The 19,937-nt window shown below is 38.5% G+C and overlaps 1 protein-coding gene across 4 annotated transcripts in view; it reads left to right on the forward strand.

Moving 5' to 3' along the window:
- The window catches only part of plppr5b (phospholipid phosphatase related 5b), a 50,821-nt gene that overhangs the window by 28,243 nt on the left and 2,641 nt on the right, over positions 1 to 19,937 (forward strand). For 2 of the 4 annotated variants that reach the window (XM_027148737.2, XM_027148738.2), the window contains 4 exons: positions 6,980 to 7,230; positions 11,914 to 12,090; positions 17,180 to 17,299; positions 17,528 to 17,661. In XM_027148737.2, coding sequence (XP_027004538.2) covers positions 6,980 to 7,230; positions 11,914 to 12,090; positions 17,180 to 17,299; positions 17,528 to 17,656 — 677 coding nt within the window. In that variant the 3' untranslated portion in view covers positions 17,657 to 17,661. Of the gene's footprint in view, positions 1 to 6,979; positions 7,231 to 11,913; positions 12,091 to 17,179; positions 17,300 to 17,527; positions 17,662 to 19,598; positions 19,648 to 19,937 lie in introns of all 4 variants that reach the window. The other 2 variants (XM_027148740.2, XM_027148741.2) reach the window with 2 other exon arrangements.

Genomic DNA, 19,937 nt, shown 5'->3' on the forward strand with positions numbered 1-19,937 from the left:
TCTCAATTGTTCCCAATTTTTCTGTTATATACTTTAGTTTTCTATATCCTTTGGTGTGCAAAAGAAGTTCTGTTGAATTTAAAAAGATGATATTATTTAACTAACACTGTCATATTTAAGAATGTAATAGAGATGTGCGGATCAGATCAAACCTCACCCGAATCATCCGCCCGCCACCCACCACACCATGCTTTTATCTGCACCCAATAATATAACATAGTAACATAATATGCTGGACGGATGCTGCTTTTAAATGAACATTTATTTATTTATTTGTTTGTTTGTTTGTTTATTTGTTCATGAAACAATATGTTCTTTATTTAGCCAGATTAAGCTACATTTTATTAATAGCATACAGTTGGGGAATGCAAATAAACGAACACAAATAAAATTTGCTCAGTCTGAGCAATGACTGGATATCGGCTATTAGCCCCATTTTTTCAAAATATAATTACGAAAGTTGTACTGCAAATTTCCAAAATACATAAAGTAACAATTAAAAAAAAAATCCCACTCGTTGCTTATAGGACACAGAACACACAATATTTTTATAGCCCGACAACAAAAATGCAAAAACCGAAACTATATTAGTAGCCTTATTTTATTTGTGAAAAACAGAATAGCATCAACATCTGGAACACCTGCATTGAGACGATTAAGCTGTGTCTCTAAAACGGTCTGCTGCATTAAAAGAGTGTTCGCTCGCACCGCTTTGTGCAGGAATGCACAAGATTGTCCAACAAGCCGCTGCAGCCGTAGGAATCGATCTTGTTTCTGCCAGAACGAAAGCAAATTTTCATATGGTATTTAGAGTATGTACTCATATTTGCATCATTAATGACTTGTGCCTATCTCATCCACCTGCGACCCACCCGAAATGAATCAAAATTAAATTTTTTATTACTCGACCCACCCGACCCACAGGTTATCAGCAGCCCCCACGGATATAACTGCGATCCGTGCATCACTAATATGTAATGTTGGCGGTGAATGGCATTCCATAGTTCTTTTAAGTGTATTTCTACCAAAACTCGATTTCAACGAATTTCAGTGAAACAGTGGTTACATTTCCAACAGTAGCAGTGTACTTGATACTACTCCTTGTTTCAGCTGAAAAATGTTCAAGGCTCATACTCAAGGAAAAACAGGACAGATGTGAGACTTGTCTCTCTTTTAGTAAAACTCTGCCATGTCTGTGCCACTCTAACATAACTTCTGAATAAAATTAAGTTTGGAGTTAGGTCTCAGCGCTGAATAGGAATGTGTCATTTTGGCTGTAAATTCTCACTAAATGATCAAAGCTGAATTCTGAAAACAAGCCACCTGCACTGTTAAACTCTTAAGTCCAACCTGTACAGGGTGTGCATTCTGTGGTGGCATCTACAGTGGTGTGAATAAGTCTTGGCCCCTTCCTGATTTTTCTTTTTCTTTTGCATGTTTTTCACACTTTAATGTTTCAGATCATCAAACGCATTTAAATATTAGTCAAAGATAACCCAATTAAACACAACATGCAGTTTTTCAATGAAGGTTTTTATTATTAAAGGGAAAAAAATCCAAACCCACATGGCTCTGTGTGAAAAAGTGTTTGCCCCCCTGTTAAAATGTGACTTAACTGTGGTTTATCACACATGAGTTCAATTTCTCTGGCCACACCCAAGCCTGATTACTGCCACACCTGTTCGCAATCAAGAAATGTTGGAATGTCAGTATTCATGACTCCAACATAAGAAAGAGACTGGGCAAAAATGGCCTACATGGCAGAGTTTCAAGATGAAAATCTTGATTAATCCCAAGACTTTTGGGGAAATACTCTCTGGACTGATAAGACAAAAGTTGAGCATTTTGGAAGGTGTGTGTCCCATTACATCTGGTGTAAAAGTAACACTGCATTTCAGAAAAAGATGATACCAACAGTAAAATATGGTGGAGGTAGTGTGATGGTCTGGGGCTGTTTTACTGCTTCAGGACCTGAAAGACTGGCTGTGATAAATGGAACCATGAATTCTGCTGTCTACTAAAAAATCCTGAAGGACAATGTGCGGCCATCTGTTTGTGACCTCAAGGTGAAGCAAACTTGGGTTCTGCAGCAGGGCAAGGATCCAAAACATACCAGTCTACCTCTGAATGGCTGAAGAAAAACAAAATGAAGACTTTGTAGTGGCCTAGTCAAAGTCCTGACCTGAATTCTATTGAGATGCTGTGGTATGACCTTAAAAAGACGGTTCATGCTCGAAAACCCGCCAATGTGGCTGAATTACAACAATTCTGCAAAGATGAGTGGACCAAAATTCCACATTGCAAGTTATCGGGCAAGTACTTTTTCACACAGGGCCATGTAGTTTTGGATTTTATTTTCCCTTAATAATCACAACATTCATTTAAAAACTGAACGCTGTGTTTACTCGTGTTATCTTTGACTAATATTTAAATTTGTTTGATGATCCAAAACATTAAAGTGTGACACACATGCAAAAAAATAAAAAATCAGGAAAGGGGCCAACACTTTTTTACACCATTGCATGCTTTATAATATCTGACAGTAGATAAGAGGGTCTGAAGGCTTTATCTGACTTGCATCTGATAAAGTGAGTTTGTCTAAGCCTGCTTTAGAGTATACAGAGTATCCTGTTAGATTCCTCAGTTTAATGCCTGCTTGCTTTCAGCAAGATGTTATCAACGGCACACGCTAACTATTTGTCTACTGTTCCTCTATAGAGAAGGTTTTTTTTCTTTTATACTTTGCACTTTAATATTTTATGTGTTGATATATTTGGATTTAATTATACCTTGGTTCAGGTGGTAAATCTATGGTGAATTGTGGCAGTGGCAATTTCAGCTCTTTCTAGATGATGTATGACCTAAAGTCACACATCATATTTGCATAATGACTCGAACGCTCCTGTTTTCAAGAAGAAATTAAATTTAGAAAATGGCTCTAGGTCATGACATGTTCATAGCCAACTCTGCCTGTACCTTCACTGTTTGTCCTCCTCCGTTCTCCTGTCAAGTCTGACAGGGAGAGGTTCCTTGTAAGTTTTTATTCAGGAGAGAAAAAAGAGAACGAAGGAAAGAATGAGCATTTGACAAATGCTTCAAAGAAAGTTTGTGAGCCAATGCATTATTCAGACTCTTTCTTATTCCTCAAACCCTATACTACAGGGAAGACTTAAGAAGCCCTGCACATAGTTAATATAAAAACATTCATTTTTATATTCTTTAGTGTTGTTGTTGTTTTTTTTTAAATTAAGGCATATGACTACATGTGACTAGAAAAAATTAAATCACAGTCGGTCCACAAGGTTTTTTTTTTTTGTTTCGGACATGTTATGCATATGAGGGTTTCCATAAAATAGGCATAAATTACCACACTTGATTAAACCAAAAACATCCTTTACATAATAAACAATAGCAACGTCTTTGCTCATTGTTGAGTATTGTGAAGACAATTCAAGAGAAAGACTTGCAGAAAATGTTGTTGGAATGTCACTGAGTTTATACTTATTGAGAAAATATCATGCATTGTTATATATGATAACACTGAATGTACATTTTTTTTATACATAAAATGTTATCATATATAACAATGCATGATGCACATGAATGAACATGATTTATAAAAAAAAAAAGAATGTTAATATACAACGGTATTATTTGCATTTCCACTTTTTTGACAAAAGTGCATTTAATAGTCTTATGAAGGAAAGTAGCTTGTATCATAATGACACACAATCTTTTATTAGAATTAGGGAATAAGCTTTTCAGGGAGATACTGACATGTGATTTTGCCAAATGGGTGGAGCTTAAGCATTCTTTAAAGCCGAAAGACGGAGTTTCAGATACTGTGGTAGCCTTAAGCAGACAAAACCGGAATCATAAACCCTTTTTGTTGCGTTTTGATAATTTGCAACAGTTTAAGAGAAGACTATGTTCAAGATGTAGTTTATCCAAAAATATGAAAAATTTTGATCGTTGTGATCGAAATTGTCCTTTCCGCCTATAGTCTCCTATAGTTAATTTCGGAAATGTTATTCATGTACAAAATGATTTATTCTCTAATTATAATCTAATTATTCTGTAATCTGTTGGAGACAGATGACAGGGACTTTTTTCTCAGAGGCACACACATGCATATGCAAAAAATCTGAAATAGAGTCAATTAAAATCCTCTTCCCCTAGCAAAACCTTTGATGCATCCCAAAGTGATATGTATTTTTGTTTAAACCCTTGAATTAAAGCTGAAATTCTACATTTCAATCAAATCTTCAATGCTTTATTTTAAATCTATTTGACAGAGTGAGAATGTGTATAAATATTCGGCTTATGGCTCTTTCTTAGTTATTTGTGTTTAGCACCTGCATCTTTGATGTGCAGTTTGCACTCAGTGCTGCAGTGAAGCCCAGTCAGCATCAAAGCTATCAAGACTGCCCAGCTTTTAACAGTGCTGCTTACGTTATAGCCAAAAGATCAATGTGATGCTGACTACAAAGTTTTAACTTCCCAGTTGTTGCATTTGGCTGGTCAGCAAAAGTATATTTTAATAAGTGTGCTACTGTAGCAGAGTGGACAGAGTTACTGCATCACAGTGCCAGGGTCCAAAGTTTCCTCCTCAGCTTGAGTTACTGTCTGTCTGGAGCATTGCAAATAGGCTAAATGGCCCCTTGGTGTCCGAGTGGGTCCGAGAGGTGCCCTGTGATGGACTTCACCTACAGGCAGCTTTTTCAGAAATCTGAATAGGAATTCATATACGTACACCAGTCACTTTATTAGGATCACATAAAGACCTGCTCATCTATAGAGTTATCTAGTCAGCCAGTCATGTTACAGCAGCACGGTGTATAAAATAATGCAGATGTATGTCAAGAGATTCGGTTAATGTTCAGATCAAATATCAGAATGTGGGAAAAGTGTGATCTTTGTGACTTTTATCATGGCAAGGTTGTTGGTGCCAGATGGTTTGATTCGAGTATTTCAGAAACTGCTGATCGTTCACACACAACAGTCTCAGAGTTTACACAGAGAAATCACATCATGATTGTGGAAGATCTTGAGGCTGAAACATCTTTTTTGGTCAGAGACGTCAGGGGAGAATGAACAAACTCAGATAATCACTCTTTACAACCGTGGTAAGCAGAAGAGCATCTCAGAATGCATAGCACCTCAAACGGTTTCTCTTCAGTTAGCCAATAACAGGAATCTGAGGCTATCAAGAACACAGACTCACCCAAACTGGACAGCTGAATTCTAAAAAAAAAAGATAATTTAATTTATTTTTCTTATCTTCAACCGTCCAGCTAATGACAGTATTGCAAGCCACTCTGAAGCTGGAATCACATTACACACAGCTTGGTTTACATGTGGATTGGAAGAAAAACTGTACATTTGAAGTGATTTAGGTGATATATTAATTCTGACCTTATATGTGTTATTCTTTAAATTCTGAATTGTTCTCATATTCTTTGACATTTTATATACAATTGGTTTTACTGGGAGAAATAATGAGGCAAACTAAAATATATATTTGAAGTGTGAATATTTAATTTTGCCCAGTGCTGTGGTTATTATTAACTGCATTTGCTGATTGGATGGATTTTACAATATATTTTTTTTATTTTACTTTTGGCTTTTTTATTTTTTCCAAAGTTATGCAAATTGGCCTTTGGGTTATATGCTGTGTTATTTTATTATTATTATTATTATTTTTAAACTAGTATGGCTTTATTATTTCTTTGGGGTAATTCTGTTCAGTAGTGTGTTAATTAGGGGTTTAATAACGTCGTATACATACATTCTGTTTGTGCTCTTGAAAGGAGACGTTACATCTGGAGGATAGAATAATATCTTTGATATAATACTGGCTGTGTGATTTTGGCTTTTTGAGTACGTTTGATGTAGAGAAGTGGAGACCTGGCAACAAGTATGTGGCATTTCAGAACAGAAGAAAGAAACAAGGCATCCTCCAGTGACGAAGATAAAGGCTTCATTTAGTTAATGGTCTGACAGCGGAATTCTTTTCAGAATGCTTTTCACGTCAGGAAAAAGTTTTGTTAGGATGCAGAGACAAAAGCCGATGACAGGCATGAAGTCTGTATGGCACCTCTGTCCAGCTTTGTGCTCTTTGTTTTACAATCATAACTTTCTCTGAGCTCTTTTCGCTCTTATAAATACATTTAAAAGAGGTGATGTCACAGTAATTCCAAGTGTTTCCAGTGTTTCTTGTACAGAAATATACAGTGTTGCACATACTGTACAAATCTCAATCACAATAAAGGTCTAGCATTTTCAAGTCTGGTTACCTCCTAAAAGAAAGAATACTGCTTTTGATGTGTCCGTTCAATGAAACTAAGAGGCATTTAATATATCATGCAATATATAAAATATGGAAATATTAAATATTGCTGCTATTATAATAAAACTGCAGTTATCTTTATATCCATCTTTATTTGGTTTTAGTAATTTACAAGGTTTAAAATCTATATAAACATCATAGAAGGGGGGCACAGTGGCTTAGTGGTTAGTACGTTTGCCTCACACCTCCAGGGTTGGGGGTTCGATTCCCGTCTCCGCCTTGTGTGTGGAGTTCACATGTTTCCCCGTGCCTCGGGGGTTTCCTCCGGGTACTCCGGTTTCCTCCTCCTGTCCAAAGACATGCATGGTAGGTTGATTGGCATCTCTGGAAAATTGTCCGTAGTGTGTGAGAGTGTGAGTGGATGAGAGTGTGTGTGTGTGTGTGTGTGCCCTGCGATGGGTTGGCACTCCGTCCAGGATGTATCCTGCCTTGATGCCCGATGACACGAGGTAGTTCGGATAAGCGGTACAAAATGAATGAATAAACATCATAGATTTGGCAATATATATTTCAGATTTCATAAAGCTGAGGTTACAGCACCTTACAATATAAATGATTTATGCTATACTTTACATTCAATAATACAATAATCCATCACATTTGTTCTGTTTTCCCCTGTTTTCCCTGCAGGTGTATACATGTTTGGCCTCTTCGCGACCGACATCTTTGTGAACGCGGGTCAGGTAGTGACAGGAAACCTGGCCCCTCACTTCCTGACTGTGTGTAAACCCAACTACACTGCACTGGGCTGCCAGCAGGCCTTACGCTACATCAGCCACCAGGAGGCCTGCACCGGCAACGTGGAGGACATCCTGCATGCCCGCAAAACCTTTCCCTCCAAAGAGGCGGCACTCAGCATTTACGCCGCACTCTATCTGGCAGTGAGTATCATCTTAACTTCCACAAATGGTTCCTTTTGGTTTTTTTTCTCCTCTGATCCCCAAAGGTCAGTTGTGCCTCTTGGACAGAGTAATTAGTTTTGATCATAATGTCTTAAAAAACAGTGTTCTTAATAACTACTGTTCATGCTTTTAGGAAGGATCTGACTTTTGTGTGAAGTGTAGGCACACACACAACACACATGTTCATTCATGCTTCAGGCAGCACACATTTCGGTAGAAGGCTGCTATTTTTCAGCCGTAGCTATATTTCCACTGCGTTTTGTTGTGGACAAAAGCGTTAAAGTGTATCTCTCGGTGTCAGACCAATCAGGGCTCTAATGTATCTTGAAGCAGTGCAGACAACACTACTGCTGGCTGCTTTTGAAATGCAGATGTGGATTTCCAAGAGACAGACTTGCATTCTGTTCATCAGTGTGAGAAATATTATGATGGAAGGTGGTATAAAATATATGCCGTGATGACAGCTGTGGTGTTTGAGAGAAGAGGGAACTCTGCGTTTGCCATCTCTCCTTTCTTTCATGATGCATTGCTAATGTAAAATAAGATGTAGATAGATATTAGAAATATACATAATTTCCTCTAAATGATTACTGAAGACTAAAGTGTATTTAAAAAAAAAAAACGACATTTAAAGTGTATTAACAAAGGGTTTTTTTGGCAATTGCCACTCAAATTCATTTCTAATGGAGGAGCTATGGCCTTATCATGCTTCATTTGTTTCCATCTCTCTCACTTTGCCTGTGGTTTAAAAATACGTCCACTCTTATAGTGCCAATTCATTTCTTGATTTACACTCCAACTCTGTAATGAAAAGCCATGATTAGAGACCCTGCACTCATGAATGAAAAGCGAAGGAGACAGAGGATTCGAAATGCTTAGTTAATGAGCATCTGTTTCATTTGGGTCCCATCTCATTTCTCCCGCAGCTCCAGGTGTGTGCTTGTGTGGGCCCACATCTTCATCTCCACAGGGAGAGGGCTTTCCATTCTTTTCTTGTACTCTAGACCAGAGCTGGGGGATGAGGGCTGATGGCTTGCCTTCAGAAAAATGCTAATATCCTAGGAGGTTAGTATGGGAGGCAAAAGAGGGGAAATTGTAAGCTTTATTTGGTCTATTTGCACGGGCCATTACATCTCATCATATCATATATCATATTGGGTACAGTGTAAGCCAGGTAGGGGAAAGTTTCTGGTTGTTTCTGCAGAAAATCTACTGTTTTAGATTCTGTGATTAAGAAGCAGATAGTTGGATCAAGTACAAGTGCACCCTGTTGTGTAGGAGGATAGTCCTGCATGTTCTGGCCACACTGTCACCACAAATTAGGCATAAAACATGCATGACTTGTATACAAGGGGATATTTGATCGATTTCAATCCTCGTTGTAGGGCAAATGATCAATAGCATTGGAAATGAAATGTAAAATGTATATTCACAGCTGAAGGGTTTTTTTGGCAAAAAAAAACGTTTCAAAGCAATGACAAATGTTTACAAGAATTCAAAAAAATCATAATAAAATCCCAAGCTATTGAAATGCCGACTAAGTGAGAGTGTAAATCATTACAGGTCCAGATGAAAACTTAAAACATGGTTAAATGAAATAAACACTATTTTAGTTCATTATGTGATGTAATGCTGACAGTGAAAGGCTAATTCTGTAGTCAATAAGGTTATGAATATAGGAGGAAGAGCTGGTGTATCGTAACTTTGTCAACATAAATATTTAAGCCTCCAGTTTGGCCAAAAGCACTGGCCTTGATCTGATAGTTTTAGTGCTGCACAGTCACAGGGATATATCTATCCAGAGGAAAACAAGGAAAACTGTGTTCATTTAATATGCCAGGACCTTTCCGGCAGTTCCAGGCAACAGCCAGTTTGTGGGTTAAAGTTTGAAGTGCAATACAAGATGTTTACAAAGGAAAGAAAAGTGTGTGTGTCTATTTATCCCTCTGAGGGCAACTTGTGCAAAGGTTATACCTAATTTTGTGATTCAAAATTAGATGCAACCTTTGTATTAGCATGTTCTTTTAGACCTTTTTTGTCATTTTTGTAGGTCAAAATAATTTCTTATTTTATCAGGGAACAGACATAGAAAAAACAAAATCTCAGACCTTTTCTCTATCAACACACACACACGCGCACACACACACACACACACACACACACACACATTTACTGTCACTCTATATACTAACATGTAACATGAGCAAAAGAAAAACTGGATAAAAGAAAGATTATACACAATAAACCTAGAGAAGTTTTGAGGTTGTTTAAACAGTGTTAAACACCACCTACATAACAACAAGCTTTTTGAAAGCATTCCAAAAAACAAGCTCTTTGTAAGAGGAACCAGTAACGTAACACTTTACCAACTGTCACTGGGACTACATCTGGTACTATGTGCTATGGCCAAATCAGACCAAAATCAAACTTTTTACACTTTTTTATGGCAATACTAGAGATGTATAGGAAAAGGGGGACTGCATACAAGTAGAGCCCTGCACGGGACTGTTTTTATAAACCCGCACCCACCCGCTCCCGCTGAATTTCTGACCAGGACCGCCTGAGCCCGCAAGCTGCGTGTTCCACTCCCGCCTGCACCCGCAATGTTTGTGTCCACTCCCGCCAACTCCCGCGGATTTTTTCTTCAGAGCTTGTGAAAATTTTGATTGTATGCAAATGATCAGACTAATTATTAGTTCAGGCTAATGTCCAGAAAAACAGAATTAAACATGATTACATTTAAATAAGATAAATTAATACTAATGCTAGTACTAATCATCTTCTCGACATCATGTGTTGACTCCATTCTTATTATTAGGCTACACGCCAAACACCACTGGGTCCCGCGGATCTCCCGCTAAATTTTCTGACCGCCCACTCCCGCCCGGGGCAAAGGTGAAACCGCCCGCTCCCGCGAGATTTGCGTTGGGTCCCGCGGGAGCCCAATCCCAATGCAGCCCTCTACATACAAGGAAATGCCCCCCTATGGACTGCATAGTCATTACCACTTTGGGGTTGTTTTGATGTTGGCGGTTCAGAAGGTGATATTATAAATACTGATAAATACCAGATAAACATGTGATAAACATGTAATTATCCAATCAACTCATCATCTAGCAGTGATACAGTGCATACAATCAAACAGATACAGGAGAGTTATATAAATGTGCACATCAGTTATCAGTAACATTCTCTATAGTGTGGGGAAAAAACATCCAGTGAGCTACAGTACTGAGGGAGGAAATGTCTTTTTTATGAAAGAAGACAGAGGAAAATGTCCAGATCAGTTTAAGACAACAGAACCGCTGTGGTGAGGCACTCAAGCACTCTTTATATCCATGGTGAGCATCTCAGAAACCACAACACAGCAATACTCAATGTCGATGAGATATAGCAGTATAAGAGCTCATCAGGTTCCACTCCTGTCATCCAAAAACAGAGGGATATCGGAAAAAGTGATGTTTTTCCACCAAGGTCAAAGTCACTGAGACACTTTTTCCAATACAGATGTGTGTTGTGAATATTAACTGAAGCTCTTTTCCCCTGTATGTGCATGATTTTATACACTATGCTGCTGATGTTTCTATAAAGTATCCAGTGGGTGTATAAAGAATATAAATTATATTTCATGTTTAAATATATATGCAAAGTGTTTACAGCTATACAGCATCTGTACGTTTAAGATATAAATATATTATTATTATGGGGGGTTAGTCATTTTCTGAGGGGTGCCAATAATTCCAGAGAACACTATATGGAAAAGCTGCCGCATAACATAAAATAGAGTTGGTCTCTTGGTGCTAGGATACATCTCTGTCATAGCAGCATAACATTTGTGTCACAAACAGTAAAACAAGAGACATGATGCTGCATCAGAACTGACACTAGAGAGAGTTTATAAAGTGGGTCAGGCAGATTAGCATACATGCAGTACACAATCCACTCCATGCATGTGTAAATATTTGGCAGTGCCTGTTAAACACATTTGTTTATTGTAGTATTTTTTTTCTTTGCGATGCAGTAAATTATACTTGCTATGAACGTATTTGAGGGATTACACTTGCTGATTCCATAAGAATGAGTGAAGTTTGAACAGTACAGTGATTCCTCTAGAATTGGACAATGTATAAAGATCATTTTTTTTATTTAAGTGCCATCTTTGTGCAGTGTATCAGCTGGCCGGCAGACAGTCTTGCCTCAGGCTCTGTGTCTGGCTCTCCTCTCTCACTCAGTCAGCCTGATTTAGCTCAGAATATTCAGCAGCTGCACACTGCTTGCATATAATTCAGGTCATGCATGTACATGTGCACACACTCCTGAGTCTTTATCTTTTACATGAACAAAAATCACTCTTATTTTGTATTTCTTATCATGCATACACAACCACAACACTTTCATAATATTTCACATAGATCATCTGGCATTTACAGGCCTGGCAGGATTACAAATTTTCTAATGCGTGTTGTCAGCAGTCAGCAAAACACGGCTTGTAGGTTTGTAGCTCCCAGTCGTGATATTTTTCCTCTGACTGATACAACACAGTGTTTCCTCTGTCAAGGTACTAAAGCTGAACTAATCCATGTTTACGCAGCGATTGATAATCCACTTGAGATGAAGAGTTGAGCTGATGTGAACCTGGATCCTCCTTTCCTCTCTTTGCAGATGTACATCACTTGCTCGGTGAAAGCCAATGGGACTAGGTTGGCTAAGCCAGTCATGTCTCTGGGGCTGATGTGCCTGGCCTTTCTGACCGGGATCAACAGGGTGGCAGAATACCGCAACCACTGGTCTGATGTAATCGCTGGCTTTATCATCGGAGTGGCCATTGCCACCTTTCTGGTAAAGAGCTGTGCTACATTTGTCTCATGTTTTTTTGCTGTACGCCGTCCTAGTGAGCTTGATTGTAAGTGGAAAGTCATTAGGAAAGTGTCAGTCACCAGTCTGACTTTCATGAAATTCCAAATAACTGTTATGAATAAATAATCATCCTAAATACTAACATAAATAAATGCAGGAAATCAATGATTAGTTCAACTCATGATTATGAAATATGGTTCCAGGATTTTAGTTTTTCTTTCCAAAATTTTTATTTTGTATTTGTTTTAAAATGGCCTATTTAAAAGGTTTTAAAATCACAATAATTTTTTTCTTTCTTAATGTCACTTTTTAAATCCGTCAGTAGTGGTGCTTTTCCATTCACTGATGAGCTTCAAGCACTCTTCTGTGCTTGAAGAGAAATGATATGCCAGCTGTTTAAAAATAAATCAGCCAAATAGCTCAAAATAGAATCTGCTGTTATTTCATCACTGTCTCTCTGTTCTGCTAAACATCTCACCCTGTAATTCATTCATTCAACAGGAAGTTTGTGTTAGAATAGCACTACCAATCAATGAGCAGGTCCAACATGTTAGTGGGGAGTGACAACCAGGGACATTACTCGACGATCAAATATGTATCCAAAAATATTTGAAATTAAAACGGAACGTTGCCACGGTACAGCTCCAGGAGCCCCAGAATAATCCTGAGATTGGGGAAAAAGTGCACTTCTGCACATTCCCTCTCTGTTTGTCTGGGTTTCCTCAGGGTTGTCCAGTTTTCTCCCACTGTTTAAAAACATGCAAAAACTGTACATCTTTGGACTGCTGTGTGTGAAATCCTCAGTATTTTCTCCGTTTCTATTGCAGTATGTGCCAGTGGATTTCCTGTACAGTAATACTATAATTTTTATACTTGGTTATATATAGTATGTAGGAACATTCACACACAACAAATGCAGCACACTCAGTAAACACACTGGATGAATGTGTCATTCTGGCTAATAGAAAGTCAAGCTGTTTCATCCACTGTTCCTGTGTCCAAGCAGCTCTCGCTAGTCAAACAATCCACACTCCTGTTTACACATTTAAAATGTATGCCCTGAATTTTTATCTATCTATCTATCTATCTATCTATCTATCTATCTATCTATCTATCTATCTATCTATCTATCTATCTATCTATCTATCTATCTATCTATCTATCTATCTATCTATTTATTTATTTATTTACAGCGGCAGTGGGACAATGTCCATGGTTAAAATCCTATACAAATAAAATTGAATTGAATGAATTTTGGATGTAGCAGACACAGGAAGATGGATTATTTTTCTCAACTTCCAGCATCAGGATGTAGATGTGTTATTGTTGAGGTGAAATCCAGCTTGTTAGAGATCTTTCCAAGCTCTCATAGCTTGTTACTGTGGGTGATGAATGCAAGAACAGCTTCTACTGTGTTCTCTCTGTGTATGTCACTTGTGCTCTGAGCAGCAGGGAACTAAGTTAACCCTCGCTGTGAACACTGTATCCATTACTTACTATTTATGACTGAGCTGAAGAATTGGTGACTTTTCTAAGCCTGTGCCTGGTATGTACACTCTTATAACCATGCACTCTGGTTAAACCTTTAGCCTGTTTAGTATATACATCTGTCTGTATATAGATATTTCATTGTCAGCCTTATTAAATAGATGTATGTTTGGCCAGGATGAATGTTGCATTTAATCTTCACTATAGGACCAGTCAGTATGTGACGACTTTGGAGCATAGATGCAAATGTGAGGTGATGACCAATCCACATTTAGCCTACGTAGCGCTTACAGGATTTCAGAACTTTTTTACAAGCCTCATACACCACTGTGTGGGATGTATATGGACTCCGTTCATGAGGCTGTTGCTGTGGGTGAGTGGTGTCCAGTCGTATCTGATAATATCCAGGAGGAGGGCTGGTGTGGATGCAGATTTTCATTCTAATCACATGATTTGGTCTTTCTACGGACATTGAGGTATGGCTTCTGCATGGTTGGAATGAAAACCTGCAACCACATAAATCCTTCCCAGATAAGACTGGACACTCTGGCTGAAGGTTCTACATGTGCAGGAGAACAGGAGAATTCATATAAGACATTGATTTGGGCAGATTATCACTGTTCTAGAAACAGTCAGCTTCTCCATTTCAGAGATTCATAACATATTCCCACTTAATAATTTGGCCACATTACATCAGGCATGCAGATTTATCCAAACTTTTTTTTTTTTTGATGTTTTATGTAAAGGCACTAATGCAAGATAATGGGATAATGACATGTCAGGCTGGGCAGTATCACAATATAATATCAATATCATGCCACTTTTAAACACTTAATTAAGTTGAACACTGAACATAGCTGATTTAGTATGCTCTGAGTCTTTAAAATTGTAAAATATAAATTTTATTTATTTTAGAAATTAGATAAAATGATCATGTTAAACATTAATGTTTTGCTGGTAGTTTGTTAGTGATCCTACAGTATATATTGTGCTCAATATCATGTCAGAAATCATTTCCAGGTGTCTTTGCACTGCTTCTGTCTCATTACCTTCTTCTAATGTCATGTTTTGCTTCATCAGAGTTGCACATCAGTGTGTGCTGATATACTGCGTATATGATTGATTAAACTGCACAGGTTTGTGCGAGTAAATCTGCATGTTGAGGGATGAAGAGACTTGCACCAGTGAAATACCGAGCTTAACTGAACAGACTGTAAAGAAGAAAGAGAGCCAAGAGATCGTAGAGATACACAGTGACAGTGTGGAGGAGCTGCTTAGTCACCCTGGCACCCATCAATTTATTGCAGGGCCTTTAGGGAACTCAAGAACTCAAGATGGTATCATTTGGAGCGGAGATTATATAAATCGCTCGCACATGCCTTTCATTGTGCTAGTGATTTTCACCAATTTTCATAAGAGATGGAATCTGTGAAATTGTCCAAAGCCTATTTTAAAGGCTTGCCAAACTCAGAAATCCTCTATTCATTTGATTGACAGTAATTAGTTTATCAGAGGTCAGATTGTGTCAGAACTGATCAGAGAGTAGGAGTGCTTTTCTTTTGGTGGCATCGCAGTGACAGTTACATAAACTACACAAAAATAAAGATCTCTTATTCTAAGGCATCATCAATTAGTCTGCAAAAATTAGATGCTACTTCAAGGATCTTCAGTAACCTCTGATCATTTATGTTATAGAGGTTAACATTGTTACTGTTGTCCCTAAAATGCAGTGTGAAACTGGGGTAGCTCTGCGTTATACCTTTATGATTTTTGACCACTGTGCTATGGCAATAAGGAACACAGCTAAAGCATAGTTCAGACCAAACATGATTAAAATCCACCCAGCTGAGAGGACATTTAACTGAAAGGGAAAGAACACAAGACGTGAAAGACATGCATTTGTTTCTGGTTACTTTCACTTCTGTCTGACTTTATCTATGCAAATTCTGACCTGTGAATGCATGAGGCTTGGTCCTTTCTTTCTGTTTAATTAACTAGCTAGCATGACTCCTGCATTCTCTGCAAAATCAGCATGCTGTTGATGTGTGCAAAGCAACAGCAACAAAAACATCTGATTTAATTGTAGTAACGAATTTTACAAAGGGTGGACTGTGTGTATTGTATTTTGTGCATTTTTGCATTAACAGTCAAGCTATTCAGTGTACCGTGCATTGCCATTGAACTAATATTTTTATATGGATGTTCCTTATTTTTCCTTGTAAATATATTTACCAATATACAAACATCAATTCTGCTAATACATGTTTTATCACAGTTGGTGCTAGCATAAAGTCATGTATGCTAGTGTTTATGTGGTAAAATTCAGGGTTTTGTTTTTTTTCTCCGCCTTATTTCCTTCAGGATTTCTATGTTAGTAATGTTGGCACCTCTGCTATACTTTTAATTTCACTGCACCAGCTGCAGGTCTATTCATTATGTTCTCATTTACACATGAAGACACACTGTTGTAGTAACTGTAGATCTGTTTTGGATTAATGTGTAATCTGCTACAGGAATTTGCATGGGTGATGTATAAATATGGCTGAGTAAGCCAATAACCATAAACGTCACCCACTTTGCTTTGTTATAATGCACACAATTCATATAATGCACTGTTGCTTGTAAGCCTGGAATTAATCATCATCCAAAGCTCAGAGTGAAAATAGAGTGAGAAATTAAGCTGGGAGTGAGTGAGGGATGGAGGGAGTGAGGGAGGGAGCAAGGGAGCGAGGGAGGGAGCGAGTGAGTGAAATAAGGGAGGGAGGGAGTGAGTGAATGAGTGAGGTTGTGAGTGAGTGAGGGAGGGAGGGAGTGAGTGAGGGAGGGAGTGAGTGAATGAGTGAGGGAGGGAGTGAGGGAGGGAGGGAGTGAGTGAATGAGTGAGGGAGGGAGGGAGTGAGGGAGGGAGCGAGGGAGGGAGCGAGTGAGGGAGTGAGACATAGGCGGGTGAACTAATACAGCGCATCCTCCAATATTCATGAATTTCTTTTAGGACTGCAGGGCAGCTGTCTGTTAGTAAAATGAATAGAGGAATAGTAAAACATCTCTTATGAAACACAGACAAGCTCCACTTTATTAACTTGCTCATAATGTCAATTTGAGACAGCGCTCTCATAAAGGCAAAGACTACAAGTATAACAATACTTCCACATCACGCTGATTGAATAGTGCTTCACATTCCAGCATTCCCAATTAGATATAATTTGTGTTAGGCTGTAGCGTGCTTGGGGTACGTCTATACAGAACCACTGGAATGTAAGGATTTGACAAGGTAGCTAAAAATGGCCCAAATTTCAGCCTTATTTTTGGAGTGAAATCACCAGAAATTCTGTCTGTCTATGATTTGTATGAATTTAGATTCACAGTGTGTGTGCACTTCCTCTGTCTCGTCTTCTATCTGGTAAGAGGTACAGCCTTTGCTTTGCACCGATTCACTTTAAGAGAATGTTCACTTGTTCTTCCACAGAAGGCTCTGCCCTCCCTACTTCCTTTAGTTCTAAATTATATGCTGCCACTTCCTTACCAAATATAGGTATTTTAGAAAAAAATACAAGTGACACATGGCTGGTTTACACTGTTTCAGGTTGTGTGTGTGGTCCATAATTTCAAAGGAAGCCAGATGTTAAGTGAAGACCCCCAGCAGGAGGACATGATGGGCTCGCCCAGGGTGGAGAGTCCCCTTGAAAAATACATCGCCTCGCAGGTACAAAACGGCTGCATTTACCTACTCTACCTACATTCACTCACACAAGTGCTCTCATTTATGGAGGACATGAATGTTTGGCCCTCAAAAAATAGTCACAGTGTCACACCGTTGAATATGAAACATCGGACAATCGAGATATTTAAGATAATCTCAATATCCGCCTTGTGCGCTGGTCGTCTCTGTGTGTATGTGTTTGTGTGTGTTGCGCATACGGCCGTCCCTCAGATGGCTGAGCTAAGAGCGGAAGAGGAGGCGCTGACACCCCGCTCTCTGAAAACACGCCTCCTAAGCTTCTTTGAATGGATCGCAGGCAAAAGAAACCACTTCAACCACCTGCAGAGCACAAGGCAATAATAAACGTAGGAACACCTGTGTGAGTGCCGCATGCCAAGCCTCTGGAATACAGCTCATTATTATAAAATCCTTGTTTAAACCTGACCACATGCATTAAGCATGGAACAAAAATAATGATCTGTTTATACTCAGCCTGTATCCAGAGCGTTTGGCCCGGCTAGCTGATTCATCCTTTCCTATATAGAGTGTTTTTCACTGTAACTCCTTTAAGTTGATGCAGACAGATGGCATTGTATTGTCTGCCTTGACCTTGGATTAGAACATCGCTGTTCTTTCACATTAGTGTAGCTACAAACCTGAATCAATTGGTCCAATACTTTTGAGAGCATCATTTGTGTCAGAATCAGCTAATAGATGTTGATAGATTTTTTTTTTTGCCATGTGAACAAAAGAATTTATCATCTCTTAATGGGCAGAGCTGGTAATAATTCTTTGTTTCCAGTGTAACTTTATTAGACCCTATGATTCACCCTGCCAGGGCCAAGCAGAAGTTGATATAATACATTTCAAAATATCCAGTTCTCCATATAGCTTAGTCTGAATTTAACTCCCCAGGCACAGCTGTCCTCGGCTGCTGATCTATGTACTGATTTAGCCCAAGTGTTTAACCATCAATTAAGCCACATACTGCAGTCTTACCACTGAAGTCCCAGTTACAGGCTAATTACACCATAAGTGTGGACCTTTAAGCAAAATTTACAATCGTTACAGGAAGAACATGTGCAAGCCAACAACTCGCTGTTTTAATCCCAGATTGCTGTTTGTTTGTTTGTTTGTTTGTTTTTTATTATTATTATTATTATTATTATTTTAATAATTTGTAGCTTTGTTTTTTTGTTGAGATGCATGGGGTGAATTGTGTAACATGAAAATGATACTGAGGCCAAAAAAAATCCCATGACTTTTTTTTCCCCAAGGTTCTTTTCAGGCTCAAGAGACGCTTATCAGTGATATTTGTCTTTGGTGACAAAGCACATATAAATGAATAGCATATGAGAGAGGACAGCGATATACCCTATTCCGCTCGGTTGTTGACAAAAACATCCCTTAGCTCAGGCTGCTGTCACAACCTATAACAGAGAGGAAATGTTTTCTCATGAAGGAGAGTTAGCAGACTGAATGTACAGTAGCATGCTGTTGTATTGCTCTGGTTTGCAGAAGCATTTTGACTCCAAACAAATATCACTGATGACCGGATTAGATTTATCCACTCTGTAGGATAAGTATCTGTACCTCTGGGAGTGAATCATACTTACATTGTGTTTTTTTAAAGTGAAAAAACTGTAACTAGTTTTTTTTTTTTTTTTTTTAATGATTGTGTGTCAAGATTGATTGTGATAACATTCAGCTGTCCACGTCCAGCTGCATAGATATGCAAAGTTCTGTCCATAGAAAACTGAACTAACTGTTTTTATATCTATGCATAGAAAGTGTAATAGCATGGAAATATTGTCATATGCGCATAGTTTAGCAATTACTGCAGACAAGTGATAAAGATGAAAGTTAAAAAGTCTTCGAAAAGTTCATACTTTGCCTCAATGTTTCAGCACACACAGCTTTGCAGTGGGGGTGAGTGTTGAGTGTCTGATCAACTAATACTGCACAGCTCAAATGAAATTGGCTAACTTGGCTTTTTATAGGGAAGTTGTTCACCATACATGTAGATTTGGGGCATTTCTTCATGCAAAAGTGTGTGCTTTGCACAGGCAGAACAGTGCAGAATGTGTAGGATATATCAACATCCAGTAGAAATGCCAATTCTCCTGTGTCTACCTATGGTTAGGACTTTTAGAGCCGTGGTCTAATTCTGTATAGTACATGTACAGTAAGTGCAGAATACAAACAAGCTGTGCTTCCTTATTGAAATTTGTTTATCCTGATGGCTGACAGTTCTCCTTCACCACAAAATTTGTTCCTCTCATACAGACTCATTTGCTTTCAGATTTGGCCTGCAGACAGGGGTTATATGGCAGCTGAACAACATTATTAAGGTAGCACAAGGCCACTAGTGGCTGCACTGCATGGCTGCATCCCTGGCTTTATGGTGTGCTTCTAATTAACACCGCATCAGTTTCTAGGTGGCACAAATCAAGAATGGCTGCTCAAAACAAATCCCACTCCCCTCTATTTACCAGCAAACCAGCTCCACACAGCTGCCTGAAGATCGAAGACTAATCACATCCCAGACTGCCAGAAGTTTTGATTCTAACATATTACACTGTCTGTATGTGCATGAGGGATAATTGTAGTTATTTCTGGATCAAGACACTAAAGAAACACT

Source organism: Tachysurus fulvidraco, chromosome 3 (genome assembly GCF_022655615.1).
Source record: "Tachysurus fulvidraco isolate hzauxx_2018 chromosome 3, HZAU_PFXX_2.0, whole genome shotgun sequence".
Classification (NCBI taxonomy): Eukaryota; Metazoa; Chordata; class Actinopteri; order Siluriformes; family Bagridae; genus Tachysurus; species Tachysurus fulvidraco.